Genomic DNA, 18,619 nt, shown 5'->3' on the forward strand with positions numbered 1-18,619 from the left:
TAGAATTAAGGACATGTGCTTATTCGCCTGTCCTGGGCCCAGTCACCCATTTCCTGTTCCTTACGGTGCTATAACAAGGAAGAAACATTCTTTGGGGATTATAATTTCAGGCATTTTATCCCATAGTTCCTTGGCTCTACTGCTTTTGCATCCGTGTTGACATCATAGGTGAGTGTGGTAGAAAAACTCCATTTCTTACAGCTTCTGTGAGGCAGAAATGAGAGGGGAGATGTGGAGATCCCAGGATCACCTTTCCAAGTCATGCCACCAATGGGTTGTTCGTATTTTTATTTTTATTTTTATTTTTTGGATGATTGTGTACATTCATTCTGTGAGTGTGGGAGCCCAAGGATGCCAGAAGACAGTATCAGATTCTGTGGAACTGATCCCAGTGGTTGTTAGCTGCCTGACATGGGTGCTAAGAACCAAACTCAGGTCCTGTGGACAAGGAAGAGGACTTAGCCTCTGAGCCATCTCTCAAGCCCAGGTGATGTGAAAGTCATTCACTCTCAGAGCTGGGGACCTTTGATTTATTTGGTCTGCTGCTTTGCTTTAGGTTTTTTTCCTCATTTGTGATTCTGATTTTATTCTGAATAAAAATGTGATGGAAATATCCCTCCAGGAATGTGGCTTTTTGCTTTTTTGTGCTTTTTTAAAGAGTTATTTATTGTTAGTCTTTTAGTTAGAAACAATTCAAACCCAAAGAAATCCTCCCTGGTAAAGTGTATCTATCTGTCCTGCTTCCTGTTCCCCACATACCCTTCCCTACCTAGGTTAAGATTATTTTCTTCATCAGCCACCTCAAAATCTCAGTGCCTGTAGCAACCTTCTGCCTCCCAAGAAGACACTCCTCCCTCTGCCTCTGTGGATTTGCCGAGGTGGAACTCTCTTATAAAGGAACCCTAATACAAATTGCTTCTTTGTTTCACCTTTCTCTGATTAGATAATGTTGTCACTTCTCCCAGGTCAAGGCAATTTTTTCTTCCTATTGCCAAAGTGTTTTATGGCTGTTCCTTTCTCTGCTTGCCTGTTTGTCAGACAGTGGGCACTAGACTGTCACTACTTTCTGATGCTTCTGAACAATACTACCCCTGAAACTTGTGTGCATGTTTAAGAATGTCACGTAATTTGCTATCATTTTATTTACATGTATTTATTTGAGTAAGTGAAGCTGACAGAGCACATGTGTGCCATGTGGGCCTGTAGAAGGCAAACAGCAACTTTCAGAACTCGGTTTCTCTTCTTCCACCTGTGAGTGATGGCACAGGGAAGAAACCATAGAAATGGCTGCTCCATGGGGAGTATAGTTTTGTTGACTGTAAATATGAGAGAACAGACAGAGGCATCTGGAAGAGTCCAGAACTGAAAGGAAAAAAAAAAAAAAAGCAAATAGGACTGGCAGGGCCAGGGCTATCTCCCCTGCGGGGCTTGAGGGGTGACAGAGAGAAGTGGGGGAAAATGGCAGGGAGGCTAGCAAGAGAAGCAGAGAAGCAGGGCTGGGGTGGAAGTGTGGGGGCTGCCAGTTCTGTAACCTGGAACAGCCTGGGAAGGAGCATAATGGAGGAGGTAAGCTCTAGTGCAAGATTTGAAATGCACAACAGGTACATGCGTTAGGTACCATGAAATACTGAATGTTATCTTTGATAGGCAACCACAGGTATATGCCAAGGGAACTGGCCCTTTTCTGTGGGCAGAAACCAATTTCACAGGTTCCTGAGGAATGCCACCTGTGAGCTTTGATCTTTACACTAGAAATCCTCCTAGAGTCCAGCTTGAGCTGAGCTTAGACTTTCACTTTGGGACAAGTCAGTGGGACTACCCTTTCTGGGAATACTTGGGGGGTTTCCCCCTTGACCTAATATCACTGTGCAGCACTGGGTATAAAACTCAGGTCACTAAGACTGGTGAGTGACAAGTTCACTTACCTGCCAGCCAGCTTGCTGCCCATGCTTCATCTCTCGAGGAACTGTTAAATTGTTTTTCAAAGTGGGTTGTGGACTTTCCATCTTACGAGAAGTGTGCAAAGCTCTCGTTTTTCTGCACTCTCACAACCTGTTACTGTGTGCCTATCTTATAGCAGACACCCTACTGTGTGGGAAATGGTGCAATACTGTTGCTCTGACTTGCTCATACCTAATGACTAGTCATGCTAATCAGTCTTTCAAATCATTAACATTCATTGCATGTCTGGTTTGAATAACTGCATATTCAAATCTTTTGCAGATTTTTATTCTCATTGCCATTCATTCACAACTTTTTCCTCTTTTCTGAATATATGTTCCTTATAAAATTATAATTTGCAAATTTATCCTCCATCCTATAGGTTTTCTTTTCAGAGTTTTCATTATATCTTTTGAAACAGAAAGCTGCTACATTCTGATGGAACCTAATTCATCTTTTCTTTCTTTTATTGCTTCTACTTTTCCTGTCATACATGAGAAATAATGGGTGGGTTCAAGGGTGTAAAAGTTTGTACCTATGATTTCTTCTGAGTGTTCTATAATTTTAGCTCTTCTATTGAGGATATTTGTAGCGGTAATGCCTGCATTACCGATACCCGTTCACCATGTCCGAGCGAAGGGCTGTGGATTAAAAAATAGAGACAAGAGACAGCGGGTCATCCGTACGATTGGATGTCGAATGCCGTTTATTGAAAGAGGGAAGAAACCTTAAATACAGGCTTACAACACAAATGGAGGATCCCCTGAGGGCAGAAGTTTGCTACCAACGGTCTACATTCCAGACCCAATGTTCTGCATTCTTGCATCTAAGTTGTTTACACCAAATACAGGATGCACCTAAGTTGTTTACACCACAAGCAGGATGTAGGAACAAAGAACCTCCGGTAAGCTCTCCGATGATCCTAAGGTGAGAAGGACACCGGCAGGGAATCTGAATAGGGAGGACACCTGGTCAGCAAGCAAGGCTGCAGCCACTCACAGTCGGGGGTCAGGGCCCATGGTGCCCACAGATATTGTTACATTTTGAGTTAATTTTCATATTTATTTATTTATTTATTATCTATTTTTATTTATTTATTTAATTCTCTCTCTCTCTCTCTCTCTCTCTCTCTGTGTGTGTGTGTGTGTGTGTGTGTGTGTGTGTGTGTGTGTGTTTGTCAGCATGCCAGGGCACATGTGTGATTTGAGTACAACTTATAGGAGTAGCTTCTTTCATTCTACAGGATGTTCACAGGGACTGAACTCAGATCATCAGGCTTGGTTGCAAGCATCTTTATCCTCTGAGCCACCTTGGCAGTCTTCATATGATTCTTTTGCCTGCTAATATCCATATGCCTAGGTATCATTTATCAATGTGTAAATTTTTTCCTTCAGCTTTCTTCTATTATTGACTGAATAACCAATTCTATCACTTAAATATTTTTGTTGCTAAAAATGCTAGGTAATAGATTTGGAAATATTTGTACAAATCTAGAAAGTTAACTGAACCACATAGACAATCATTTCAAAACAAACAAACAAACAAAAATGTTACTTGCATTTAATATAGTGGAGATATGGAGATCATGATGTGTATTTTATTTATGCCACAGGTTTCCTTTATTTTATCCAATAAGCATTCCTGTATATGTCATAAATATTTGTAAGCCTAAGTTTCAACTGTTGCAATAGTTCCCATTATAAATACTGTCTTCTCTTACTTAATTCATCAGTCACCGGAGCTCTGCAGAAATAGTCTTGGTTCATGTTCTTACTCATATACCATTGTCCATGGGAGACAGTTGTTACATATTTATTCTCAAACTTACTTGATTTCCACTTTCTAATGTGTGGGGAATTCTTATTTTTAACAAAAGAAACACTGATATAACTTGCTTGATGAAAGACAAACATTCGTTTTGAACCTTTCATAAGATTGCACTAGTAGTCCCAGTCTGCCAGAGACTATGCATAAACATGTAGCATTAATTAGGTGGCACTATTACAGACTGGTAACAGAGTTTTCACAAGGCAGAAACATGGGAAGAGCATTAGGAAGCAAAGCTAAGTTTGGTTATGTTCTCAGTGCCCCACACTTTGCCAGGGAATATCGAGGGAGGATTAGGAACACTGCACCCTTCTTTTGGGAAGAAGAGAACCCTATCATAGCCACATGAACTCAAGTTTACCACACAGTTTGATAGTCAGATGTGCATTCACAGATCTAAGTCCATCTCCCCAGCTCCAGGTATACTTTCTTGCAACACAGAGGTTCCATTAGTCTAAAGCCTGCTGGGCAATGTTCCTCAGTGATTTACAAAGACCATCTCACTGAATAACATAGTGATATGGAGAGAGGGTTAGTGTTGTGATTAAGATCCCCAGCCACATTTCTAATCGCAAACAATGGATAAAAATGACTGTGGAAACGGCTCTGTCAGCACAGTGCTCGCCGCACAAGCATGAGAGTCTGAGTGGAATCCCTAGCACTCACATAGACCACAGATGTCCCTAGAGGAGGTGAGATAAGAGGAGTTCTGAGGCCTCTGGCCAGCCAGTCTAGCTAGTACAGGAGCTCTAGGTTTAGTGTCTCAAAAAATGAACACACCACCCTTAGTTTCTGACATGAATCCTCATGCACATATGTGATCATACACACAAGTAGATTTGAGTCTCTTCAAAATTGTTAAGCACATTGTCTAATTTTTTTTTAACAGCCCTCACACAGTGCTGGGTGCAAGGAAACAATAGGCAGGCATTAAAATTACTTCAAGTAGTTGACTCAGTGTTTGAAAATGTGCTCTCTTGTCTTCTTTTTTTTACAGAGATTTCAGCTCTTTTTGATTCTGGCAGCTCGGTTACATACATGTTTCAAGAACCATACCCGGTGACCAAGAACACAAGCCTGTCATCTTCAGCTATCTACACAGATACAGCCCCATCCAAGGAAACAATCACACTGAGCTTTGTGACAGCACAGGCCCCCAGCCTCTTGCTCTTCCTCAATTTCTCGTCTCAGGATTCTCTGGCTCTCCTGCTCGGCAAGAATGGTGAGTGTTGGTGGCATGAAGTCACAAGGCCAGCCTTGCCTGAAGGGACATCTCATGCTCAGCAGTACCCTGCAGAGCCGAGCAGCTGGTCAGCTTCAGCCAAACCCTTCATTCCAGTTTTCCTTTACGAGGCATAATCAGTATCCTGGGACAGTGTCAATTTGCCACCAAAGTCTCAAACTCATCCACTTTAATTTGTCTTGATTGTGTTGTGATGATTCTTTACTGATGTTTTATGCTGGAATCCAGTAAGTATAAAAGATCATAAGGTGGTCTGAAATTCAGAAGGGCAGTTTCCATATGTATCCTGCCATCTTTGCTGCCCTGCCCTTCACTGGGGCCTGGTAGAGCATAAATACTGGCTGTGTTCATAGGTGGGCGTTGTCTAGGTCTTCCAGGCAATATGGTGTAGGAGCCAAACCCTGTGGCACAGAACCTCACTTCTGAGAATCTGATTTTCTCTTAGAGATATCAACTCTTTGTACACAATGGTTGACTATTGATCTGTGATATTTTCCACTCTGAAATGGCAAGAGCTGGAGTATTTTACTTTGCCAAAAAAGTACTACTAATTGATAAATGGAATTTTGTTATTTCTTTCCTTTCTTACAATTATTAAAATTAGTTATAAAACTCATGCCTTATTATAGGACATTGTACCCTGACTTCACATACATAGATGAACTCAAGTGTCTTTTGAAGGCTGCAGCTCTTTGTTATCTCTGTTTCTTTTCTATTGACATCCCCAATAAAATAGAATTTGCAAAGGAGACTTTGTATCTCAGTTTTCAAGGTATCTATCTATAGTACCTACCTGTCATACTGCTGCTCATAAACATACAATGAAGGTGTGAATCAAGCTTTGGGAGGAAGGTTGACCTAGTGGATATGAGAAGGTTAGAGAAAGGACAGGAATTGTATCATACAAGAAATATTGATGCTAACCATATATTGTAGCAATTGGAGGTCAAACTTTTTGATCACATAATTTTTTTAATCACACTATGAAAGGATAAAACCTCCTAATAAAGCCATGACCAAGTATACTATGAAATCAAAATCTTACCACATGAAACAATTGTTTAAACAAATGAACCACTGAAACACACACATATCTGTCTATCACATGATCTTACATAACACTGTCCTGTGGTGAGGAATATGGTTCAAATCCTCTTGCAATCTTCTGGTACCACTACAGGATTTCAGACTTTTGGTCAATTTATCCCAACCACAAAGCTAAGCTCAAAGGTGAACTGTTGAGTGCCACAGCAGAAGTGACACCCGTCGAAGGCAGCATGTATATGACCTTGTCTACACTTCAGGTGCAAAGTACATATTTGTGTTGGTGTGCTACTTTCTGTCTGTTCTTTGTGTTATACTTCTTTGTCACAGTGTACTATGTATGACTTGAATATAAAGAACTATTCACTTATTCTGAAAGGTATAATGAATATTTGGGGTCGTGTAAGATGAAACAGCCAAATGAACAACAATAATAATAGATAGTTCATAAGATGCTACAGATGCCATTTATTCTGAGACCAACATGGAGGAAGGTAAGACAACGTATGGATAGGCAGGAAAGAAGAGAGATAAAGAGAAAAGAAGAATGAGGAGGAGGAGGAAAAGGATGAGGAAGCAGATGAGGTGGAGGATAAAGATGAAGAAGAGTGGAGGAGGAAGACGAAGAAGAGGAGGAAGAGGAGATTTGATTATTTTTCAAGCTCTTGGGTGATTTTTTTTTTTTTTTTTGGTTTTTCGAGACAGGGTTTCTCTGTGTAGCTTTTCGCCTTTTCTGGAGCTCACTTGGTAGCCCAGGCTGGCCTCGAACTCACAGAGATCCGCCTGGCTCTGCCTCCTGAGTGCTGGAATTAAAGGCGTGCGCCACCACCGCCCGGCGCTCTTGGGTGATTTAATCACCAACTTCTCACTAGACTTTTAAAAGTTTGAGCACAAAAACATCCCAATAATTCAGCCCTTCATATTTGCTATGGCAATCCTTTCGAGTGTGTGAGGCTGTCTTTGGACCCCAGGCATGGACAGTTCAAGCAGGTACATGTAGTGCAGACAGCTAATCCATGGAACATCCAGGAATGTTTCCTGACAATTGGCCCAGTACTCTCCCTTCTAAACTGCATCACTTTCTCCTGTTGTGTTTGGACTGTAGCAAGATGGCTAAAGAGACAGGATTGTTCCTGAAGTACCTTTAGGGTAGGCTTTCACATACTTATACTAGTCACAGTATATGTCTGAAATGAATACATGAAATAGAGAACAGCAATCACTGCAGCTAATTATTATAATGAGCCCATACTGTGCTTAACTCTCCTAGTAACTCTGGTTACCCATTGATATTAATATTTCTATTATGCCAGGTTTCTGCAGTTTTAGAAACTGAGACACAAGGACAGCAAATAAATAATTCATAATATCACAGTGTTAATCCTGAGATTTTTAGAGAGAAAAACTAGTTCCATATTTTTGAGCCAAATTTGAAGCAAGTTTTAATTAAGTACTGACCAGAAAAATGGTCTCATCAGATCCACCCCATTTCCCAGTGAGAATCATATTTTTTAGCAACTTAAAAAGGTAAAACCCATAATGCATTGCATTCCCCATCAGGTCCAATAAGGGGCAAACATGCATCCTGATATATTTCCTGCCTATTTACCTCCCACCTACATGTGATCAAGCATATCCAGAGTAATAGCTTCAAAAAAACTTGTTTAGGGAGGTAAAAACATGTGGCTTGTTATTTCCCAGGAACTATAATAACCAGCATTTCAGGAAGTTCCCTTGCCCTTGGGCAGGTGGGGCTTGGAGATAAATTTTGGCTCTTAACAACAGCAAGCAGGAGTCAGCAAGGGGATCTAAACCTCCCTTTCTCAGCCCAGTGGCACAGTCAGGTGTTCGGTTGTGTTGTGTCTTCACGTGGGAGCATCTTGCAGGAACTCCCAGGCTTGCTGGCCCGACCTCTGTGTGCTGGGATCATGGTTGTACACCACCATACCCGAGTCTGCTTTCTTAATCCTGAGGACTAAATAAAAAGTGCTAATCTTTTAACCTGTGAAACACATGATTCTTTTAAATACTTAATATGTTTTTTTTTTAATTAGGGAAGCATTTTTTAATTCCTTCCTGGCATATTCTCATGTCTTCCTTAAAGTCTCTCTTCATTAGAAGTGCCGCCTGACTGTATCGGTATTTACATTTTAGAAACCCCAACTAACTTCTGCAAGCAGAGCTGCACAGGCCCCAAGTGTTGGTTGTGTAGGTCTCAGGACGTGTGAAAGCTCAGCTGTGCAGCATGGCTTCTTAGGCTAACTAACAGGAGAGGCTCTTGACACAGAGAGTCATTCTGTTAGAGTTGTGGATCCCATCCTAGAAGACAGTCACTGGGATTTCAGGGTTGTTGTATGCTGGAACAGAGAATTGGGCCGGAGACACAGGCATAGTGGTGTAAATAGACAGCTTATTAAAATGGAGAAAGGCAGTCCTGAACAGGGCAGCAGGCTGGTGGGCTGGGACTGGCCTCAAGGTCATGTTCCTTTATAAGGCATTTGCATAACTACCTTCTTATTCCCAGGGGCTTAGCTAGCACATTCCCTGTTAGGCTGTGTGTATCCTTCAGGGGAGAGGGTTTCTGTGCTAACTGGTTATTTTATCTGCTAATCCTGATCCCTCTCTCTTACTCTTGCCCTCCCACCACACTTCTACCCCATATCATTCTTGGCTCCTCCATGCAGTGGGTAGTCAAATAGTCCAGGAGGTGGTTTATTTAGAATCTATGGTACTTTCAGCCATCTCCATACCCTCAAAGACACAACTGAGCAAATATTCACATTGTTTCCTTAATTTTTCTAGTGGTGTTATTAGTATGACTAGTATGAGAGACTGTGGACAAGCAACCCAATGCTGTCTCCATTCTATATGAAAAGAGACAGAGTCTGAAGCTGCCCAAAATGTGCAAAAGCCAACCTAGACAGAGTTGGAGTGATCAGATTTCTGTAGCAATCTAGCTGAAAAGAAGACGTTGGCCAACTTTAATAATAAACTTCAGAGTTTAGTGATTATACCACTGCAGCAAATATCTTCAGTGGTATTAAGTTCCTTACCATTAGTGATCTTCAGATATCAATTAAGGGATTATTTGCTGGGGAAAGAATAATAATTTGAGAAGTAGATGAGAGACCAAATAACAACCAGCAAGAGTTGAATTTCTTCCTAAGTCTTAGATTTTGTGATTCTTTATCCCCTTCTGTATCATCTTTCATGAATATATATGTCTGTGAAGGCTTCATTTGCAGATTTTGAAAGCTACTTTAGGAATTAAGAATTCATGTTTTCAGCATGTTCCTAATGTATTCACAGCATTAAGCCATGACCTGATTAACAATGGATCAGGAACTAGGAACATTTTGATGGAATTTGGGTACATTACAGTGAGAATTGTTCTTTTGAGCTCAAAGCAGTGGCTCACACCTGGAAGTGGAGGCAGGAGGACTAACATTCAAGGATAGCTTCAGATTTGTAGCATGTTCAAGACCAACCTGGGCTACATGAGACCCTGTCTCAAAAAGAAAAGAGAATCTGTTCCTTGTTTGGATGTTAGGGGTCCTTATAAGTTGAAGTAAGATAAGGAGAATGAAAGTTCAATTGGTGAAGAAGTTTACCTTGAAGTCCTCTGCAATCAGGATCTTCTCACAGCTATCCTGGACAGAATCAACAGTCTTGTGTTCCACTCACAGCTATCCTGGGCAGAATTAACAGTCCTGTGTTAGAAAGCCTCTTACCTTGTTCTGGTTTTAAGATACCTTTGGGAATCTGGTGGTGATAATGATGATAAGGCCAAATTAAAAGGAGTCCCATTTGTTCTCTCAGAAGGCTGCAAACTCTAACTCCAGTACTGTGGGCTGAGAAACCAGGGTGCAGAGTTAGAAGGGTAAATCTTGTAAACAGTCAACAAAGTTCTCAGCTGGCAAATCGATTTTTCATAGTCAGGCCAGAGGTGAGAAGATGCCTGTGAGTCAAAGGCATGCTTGTGAGCCCTGCCCTGGCAGCAGTTTCTTTCAGCAGGACTGCGATTCTTCATTGCCCTTCTTGTTAGTATTGATGTCTCCAATTTTGGACTTACTCAGCCTAGGCTGCTGCTGTCACTTCCAGTGAAAACAGAGCCTGGTGTTTAAATAAAGGAAAGGATAGTCACTTCTGGAATGTAAACTCTCTCTCCCTCTCAAACACACACACACACACACACACACACACACACACACACACACACACACACTGGAAGATGGGGTAGATTTTTAGGTGCGACAGTTTTTAAGTCACAGAAAACTACTTAGAAACTTGGAAATTGAAGAAAAGGCTTTAAATGGAAGCAGCATGTCCTGAGAGGGGAACGATCTGAGAATATTGTTGATCTCTACATTCCATTTTATTTCTGTATGCCTGTGGTGTGTGTGTGTGTGTGTGTGTGTGTGTGTGTGTGTGTGTGTGTGTGTGGTGTGCATGCAGGCACACACATGGAGGCCACAAGACATGTCATCTTCAGCAAAGCCTTCCATTTCTTTGTGAGATTGTCTCTCATTTGCTATGAGTTCACCAATTAGGATAGTCTGGCTGGCCTGTGAGCTCCAAGATTCTGTCTGGTTCTGCCTACCAGATGCTGAGGTTATGGTACATGTCAACACAAATAGTATCAAATCAGGTCCTTGTGCTTGCAAAGAAAGTGCTCTGTGAAATACAACATCAGCCCAGCCATACAACATTTTACTGAATAACAATTCTCCCTACCCCATAATACCAACATTTTTTCTTCAAAGTTGTCATGTGACAAATATTCTTGGAGACCATGCCCTGCCTTTAAGAATCTGCTTTTCAGCCAGAAATGTATCAGCTTCTCATAGATATAAGGTTTGTACAGCTTTAGTACAGTTAGACTATCTGCCAAGAAGACTGTGGATACTATGTACAGGGAGAGAACAAGTTGACCCATTCATTCTGGCAGAGAAAGTCACAGAATGTTGCAGGAAGCCAGTGACTTTTCAATCAGGAGTGATAAGTCAGTGTTCTCTTGGCAAACAAAATTTTAACAAAACCTTTTACTTGTTCTTTCCTCATTTTAGCATGTTATTTTCACTGTATATTGGAAAATGTGTGTGTATGTTCACCTGTGGGAATTATTTGCTTCTGTCTTCGCTCTGAAAAATTGTGCTAACAGAGCAATTTAAGAAGAAAGAGTCATAATTTGAGGATAGCATCCATCATGGAAGGGAAAGAATGGTAGCAAGGAGCTGAAGGTAGCAGGAACAGAGGGAGATGAATGCTGGTGCTCAGCTCTCTTCCTCCTTTGCCTCCAGTCCAGGATTCCAGGCCTTGTAATGGTGCTGCCTACATGTAGGGTAGGTTCTCTAACTTCAGTTAACCTAAGCTGGATAAACCCTCAGAGGCATGGCCTGAGGCTTGTCTGTTTTGTGATTTTTGATACTGTCAAGTTGACAATCAAAATAAATTATCACAGTCTATATATGTACCCATGTTGCAAATATTTAAATTTGTCTTTTGGTTCCCTGATACTTGAAATAAACAAGTGAAGTTAGATGATGCACAAACAAAGCTATCAATCTATGCTGAAATTCTCTCAGTACAAAATCCAAATGATGCTCACAGGTCACCTTCCTTTCATGGTTGCTCAGCTGCCTCTGGAATTGAGTGATTTGTGTGCCTTTGCTTTAGTATTTCTCTTCTATCAATTCTGCTGGAGCACATAAATTTATAAGAATCACAGTCTGAATTTCTGATTGCCCACACCTCAAAAAGAATAATCATGACCTCAGATACCTTGTATTTGATATATACTAGCTAAAGGGAAATAGAAAGAAGGAAGGATCATGACAAAGTGTCTTCAAAGTACAAAACTTAAAAGTTGCTAGACAGGATCATTTTGACAATAGAATGTCCCTTCTATCCCCACTTCCTCTCAAGGAAGCTCTTCAGAGTTTACTGATTCCTCTTGCAACCCACCCCTCTGACACCAGTATGCTTGAATTCTTCTGGGCATAAGGAATTTGGATGCACAAAGCTGGAGAAGCATGACCCAGAATGTTATTTTCTTGGCCTCATTTGGCCCTGACCACTTCAGTCTCTGGGATTGCTCTATCTATTGAAACTTTCCATGTTAGGTTTGATTGCATCATTGCATACATGTGTGAACTTTAAGTAATTTCTTACTTCCCTTCCAAAATCCATTTCCAAATAGTATGGCTGTGACCCATTATGACCTTTCAGCAAAGACCATGAGTGTTCCTCAAGGGCAGGATATGTTCAGTACCTTACTGACCCACAGTGCTTAGTGATGGGTCTGATCCCTGGAATAGAGACATGTGGGTAGGATACAATATGAACACTATTTCTTGTTTTTCTTCTTTTTATTGTAGTGAATCCTTTAAATTTCTTTGTTTGCTCCTAAGTATCTAAATATTATTTAGATATAATAACATCTAATATGAATAGAAGTTTGTTCCTACTTCCTACCCTAGATTTTGAAGTACTGATTTCTCCTTCTTCTGTTATGGTTAGATTTGGAGTAAGAGAGTAATTATATCAAATAAGGTCATAGAGGTTGAAGCCCTGATCCTAAAGAAGACACTGGAGGAAACTATCTTTTCTCTTCCCATGGCATCTAAGGACAGAGTTGGGAAAGTCAGCATCAATAAGCAAAGATGAGAGACCTCTCTCTAAGTGGAAAGACTAAACAGCTTCATCTTCAATCTCCAACACTAGAAGCATAAGAAAAAAATCATATAGTAGGCCAAGGGTTTCTCAGTATGTGGTATTTTATTTTAACCAGTTAAATACAGACAAAATAAAATAATGTGTATATATATATGCATATGCATATATGTATATATATACTCAACAAACAGAAATTTACAAAGCATTTCATCACCTTATTGATAGTAGTAATAATATGAATTATTAGATCAATATTGTGTTATCAGAGCATGAATACAAAGGCCAATATTTAAGACATTTAATATTAAAGGATAATTAAAAGAGGAAATGGAAAGTGCCCAGAACCTAGAGGGCGAGCACTTCATGGGCAGAAAATTGCTAGAGGAAGGTGAAAATAGGGCTATGGGTAGTCTCACATCAGGTGGCTGTCATTGCACAGGGAGAGCAGATTTAGCTATGCACAAGCATGAAAGCAAGAACATTTAAGAATGACTTTTTTCTATGTCCTTGTGAAACATACCTTCTAAAGAGAGGTAGAGAGACAGCAGAGGGGATAAAAATCAAGGAAAAAAGAGTGTATGTGAAGGATTAATAGTCTTGTGTATTGACAGGTCATACACTTTAAGCCCCAGTCAGTAGATACATTTAAACATGTTTTAAAGCCTCTATGTGTTTCAGTCATGGTGAGTGTAGAACTATTTGCCTGCACAAATCATTATCAAAGAAAACCAAAATATGGAGAGTAGAGACTTCTTAATCAGTCCTATAAGTTCTTGGGCAAGAAACACTAACCAAAGGCTTATATAGACATGAAATATCAGATATAATAACTCTACAGACACCCATTGAGGGTATTCTTAGTCTATGAGGGCTGCAGGCAGAATGCTGTTGACTGGGTGACGTGAAGGGAGAAGTCATTTCCTTAAAGGGTATGAAGACTAGGAGTGCAAAGTCAAGTGCTGGCTGACAGAGCTGTTGTCTGTTGAGGGGTCTTCTGCTGGGTTGACCACCTTTTCTACTTGTGCTCATGTGTTTACATCAGAGGGAGATGAAGGAGCGGGAGAAATAGTGAAAGAGCTGGGGAGGGGGGGGAGAGAGAGAGAGAGAGAGAGAGAGAGAGAGAGAGAGAGAGAGAGAGAGAGAGAGAGAGAAGACAGAGAAAAGTGGAAGTGGAAATTTCTGAATCATCTTTTCTTTGAAGGATGCTCATCCTGTAAGATCAGGGGATGTCCTTTGTGACATCATTTGTTACTGGGGAAATTGGCATCCCCTCTTTAGTTCTTCATCTCTTTAATTGAGGTAGTCAAGATGTGCTCAAAAAGAAGATCAAGGATAACCTTATTAGAGTCTAAAACAAAACTGAAGCAGGCAAACTGTAACTCTCTGCAACTGCCTAGAGGACAGAGACACAGAAGAAGAAAGAACCATGTTGTTTAAGCTAGGCATGGAGATTGGCTGCACAGCAAAAAGAGAAAAAAAAGTAAGGAATCCAAGAAGGTCAGACAAAACACAAGTGGGCTCTGGAGAAGCATCTGAAAGAAAGGACAGAAGATAAGAGAAAGGGATGGTTACAGTGCTCAGAAAGAAAGGCAGACCAAGCAGAAACTCATGACGATCATGAAGCTTCACTAAGGGATTCTGGGAAAGAAAAGTACATTATCAGATTAAAGGAATAATTGCTTTTCATCTCTTCAGCTTGGCTTAGTGTGAGCCAGCATTCCTGACGGGTGGTTCTTTGAACAGCTGATTAGCCAGCCCATTTAGACCAACTCTTGGGTAGAATGTAATGATATGCCTCGACACAGAGGTTAATTCTATTCTTAGTGTAACAATTAATCTTAATTATCATCTTCAAATGTAGCCACATTGAATGCTAAGCATATATATATATATATATATATTATTTATAACACCTAAAATGTACTAGATACTGATCTATGTACATGTAATAGAAAAATTAACAGAGAATTATTGACTTTCAGAAGATTCATGAGATCAAGAGACATGTTTGGTTCATCTTAATAGTATCATCAATGAGCAAAGCAGCTTAGATTATAGAGTGTTCTATCATTGAAATATGTATTCTGCCTCTAATAAGATAGTCACACAACTATTGAGTGCAGTAAGTCCTCAGAGAGTCCATGATAAGATTTTGTAACCAAACACAGTGGTTTAACCTCTTGAGGCCTAAAGAGCAAGAAAAAAAGAAAAGATAAAAAGAGTGAAGTGTTGATATAAAAACACAACTCTCATGTGAAAAGGGATAAGAGATATTTCATTCTAGAGTCAGCTATGAGTGACCTTGGCCACAGAACACAGAATACTCAGAGAACACAAATTTGGGGTACCTCAAACTTTACGTTCTAATGTGGTAACAGTTTGATAGAGTTTTTATCTTACCAGAACAGAAAAAAATCATGAATTAAAGAACTTATCCAATACATTTGGGAAATATTAGGTAGGAAGGTTATAGAAGATACTAGCTAAGGATACTCAGCCTCTTGGTCGGTGAGAGCTCATTACCTCTTAAGTTAATATATCCCAAAGGGGTTCACTTGTCAGTAATAAAGATGTTAACTCAGACACAAAGTTGGGCAAGTGATAGCTAAGGAGGATGTTAAAGATGGGCAATGAAAAGAAGGTACCCTTCTTTAAAAGAACTTTTCTCACAGAAGGAAGGTTTAATATTACTGCAAGTAATTCTCTAGTCAGTACTCTCCCCAAAGAAAGCAAAGGGTTTGGGTGATAGACATGCATACTCGTGGATGAAACTCTCTTTATATAGAGTAGCTACAGTTTCCAGGTAACTAACAGACATGAACACTTTCAGGCAGAGAATTTAGTGTTAGAACGAGCAAAACATAGCTGCATCGGATGCTCTAAAGAGAGTCAGAATGACTCGGCAATCATGAAGGACACCTTACAGATTTCTCCAGAGCATCTTAGCTAAAAGAAGGACCATCTGAGGGTGCATGTACACTCCTTTAAAGGGGCAACAACTTTCCCAAACCTCCAGCTGCCTAGAGGATAACAATGTCACAAGATATCAGTAGAGTGACCCTGGGGGGAGAGTATGCCTCATCCCTGATGAGTGAATGAGCAAAGGCTTCTGAGTGAACTTGGGCAGGAGCAGAGGCTGAACTGAGAGTTATGGTTTGTCAGTTTTCTCTCTGAAGTTCCATTTGGCCAACTCTAGCACATGTGTAGTTTGGAGCTCCATTTGTTGATCAGCTATTCTGTGGCTATATTTTTGAAAAGCCTCTGGATCTTCTCACTTTGTTCTTAGAACTGAGCAACTGCTTGTTTTTTTTCAAGTAAGGCTGCTCTCTTACCACTATAATGTCTGCCTCTGATAATTATCTTCCCTTGTGATGTTCAGTTGTTTGAAAAGGCGGGCGGGCAAGGAGTGCTCAAGGTACCCTTTGTTTTCATCTGTAGATTTGGGATAATTGTGTTGGTCAAGGGTCTCGCAGCAGGTTTTGGGGATTAATGAGATCCTGTTTGTAAAGGGTTGCAAGACTCAGATGAAAGATGTGGGATAAATACAAAATAGGGTTATTACAGAAGGCACCAAAGAGCTGGCTGCACACTGAGACACCTGGATTGTTTTTTAAATGCTAGCATGGAGAGATTGGGGGGTTGCATATTTAACTTTTGGAGTAGACCTCTAATTAGAGGTTTAAGGATTAAGGAAATATTTACCATCTGTGTGAAGAAAGCCTTTTTCAGGTGAAAGGCATGTTGTTATTCTTCTTGCTGGACTTGACCTGTAAACACTTGTACCTTGGGATGGGAGAGGGAGAGGGATTCTGCAGAAAGCGGGGCTTCTTCCATACAGTTCGTTTTCTTTTGTGCAGCAAGGATGCCTTGAATGGTCATTAATTCTTCTACTTCAAAGTTCCTCAAGATGCACTTCTACTTTACTGTGCAGCTTGGCTCCTCGGTGCTTTAGCATGTCCTTGTGTTCTGTCCTCTTCTCTGTGTCTATTCCTGCTTCTCTTCAGTGACAGACCATTTCCTCCCACAGTTTGTTTGAGGTTTCATGGAGTTTGTGTGTTTTGTGGCGAATATTGTATTCGCTGCCTATACCAACCCCATCCCTGGTGACACTGTTCTTGATGATCTAGGTTCAGGCTGAGTGTTTAGAGACCTCTTACTCTAGAATGTAATATAAACACAAAGAGATTGCCAAGTATTGAAGGAAACTAGCCCCAACAATGCAGTGGTGCAGATTAGAGAGAAATGATCTGTCATATTTGACAGAGGGCCATATAAGTGAAGATACTCAAACACCACAGCTAACTCTTTGAGATCTTTCTGGTGGGGTTTAAGGAGAGAAGGGGTGGTTTCTAACAGTCATAGATTGAGGATGCTATTTTGATTGATATGTTAAATTATATAATAATTTTTCTACTCCGATTGTCTCTTCCCATATTGCATCTGATATTAATCATATGCTTGCTTGGTTATACATAAACATAATATGGTAAATAGAGGGTTCTCTCTAGAACTTTACTTGACAACACAGTTTTGCCTTATTACACATAAGCTTAAAAACACTTCAGACCAGATCAGTGACTATGTTTGAATAGAATCTGTCTAAGTTTGAATCTTCCTTGAGGTGAGATGAAGCTTAGCCCAGTGGTGAGAAAGAGGTGTGTGTGTGTGTGTGTGTGTGTGTGTGTGTGTGTGTGTGTGTGTGTGTGTGTGCTCAGCTGGATACAGATGGGTCTGATGATGCAGACTGACTGCTATGTGAATTCAAGGTACACACAGTACCTGCAGGTAAGTGCCTAAGGCTGCCGTGTGTATTATTATTAGAAGGGTGGTGTATGTAGGCAGAGCCAAACCAGGTCTCTGGCTACTGAAATATTTTCTGTGTTTGCTTACCTCAATGCCTCACTTAAGAGACATTTGTTTAAAAGAGGACTCAGGTTGAACTTATGGGCAAGGATATAAGAGGGTAAGACCCCCAGTAAAACATTTTAGAAATGTGTTGTTAGCATAAAATAAGAAAAGACTGCCACATCGTTCCTGTACTTTGTAATTCTACTGTAGCACACAGAGATGCACACAGGAATCTGGAGAGAAGGAAACGTCTCCACGGTGCCAGTTTTTGTCACACATGCTGTAGGACACAGCTACAGCCCCTGGATGTGAGAGCAGCCAGCAAAGTTTGATAGTCCTGGTCAAACTGAGATGTTGGAGTGGAATAAAACATGGGAGAATCTTCTAAGAACAAGTGGTTTTAATGTTAGCAATAAGGCTCAGCGGCATTGTTGTCATTCAGACAAATTGAGTATAAAAATGCAGGGTCCTGTTTAAACATGGATAGATGTACAAATTTATCAAGTCTCCCATTTCATACCACCAAAACTACATAAAGAATTTCAGAAAGAATTGAAAATGCTAGAACCCCAAAAGAAAAAGAGAACAGAAGACAGGTAAAGGCAGGACAGATATGTCAACAAACTGAATTGGAAGACTAAAAACCAGATAGAGAAGGGGGTTGCTTCCCTTCCAGGCTCTGCTGGAGTGAGCTCATGGGAATATGTCCCACTGTCACTGCTGCTGTCTGCTGGGACCTGGTGTTTAGAGATTCTTGGCATCTTATTCAAAGAGTTGAAGTCATTCACACAAATAGCAAAGTAGCAAGGAATTTAATTTAAGAACGAAGTGAAAGTACAAGCCAGATACTGTGTAAGAGAACAGCAACCTTAAATGGTACTTATTCAAGAGCCCCCTGCTCACTGTTTGGGGCTCCTTTTTTTGTAGGTTTTCAGAAAGGAGAAGAAGTTGGTTGCCTGCTATAGCCCATGAGTTGTTTCCTATTACTGTTGATAGGCTTGGGTTATGTAATCCTCTGTTCATTGCACATATCCCTCCCAT

The 18,619-nt window shown here is 40.5% G+C and overlaps 1 protein-coding gene across 1 annotated transcript in view; it reads left to right on the forward strand.

The window, feature by feature from the left end:
- Positions 1–18,619, forward strand: part of LOC102912016 (contactin-associated protein like 5-1) — a 922,425-nt gene that overhangs the window by 790,015 nt on the left and 113,791 nt on the right. Inside the window, exon 19 of the mRNA XM_076547187.1 lies at positions 4,766–4,990. Coding sequence (XP_076403302.1) covers positions 4,766–4,990 — 225 coding nt within the window. The remainder of the gene's footprint in view (positions 1–4,765; positions 4,991–18,619) is intronic.

The sequence above is a fragment of the Peromyscus maniculatus genome, chromosome 11 (genome assembly GCF_049852395.1).
Source record: "Peromyscus maniculatus bairdii isolate BWxNUB_F1_BW_parent chromosome 11, HU_Pman_BW_mat_3.1, whole genome shotgun sequence".
NCBI classification, from domain to species: Eukaryota; Metazoa; Chordata; class Mammalia; order Rodentia; family Cricetidae; genus Peromyscus; species Peromyscus maniculatus.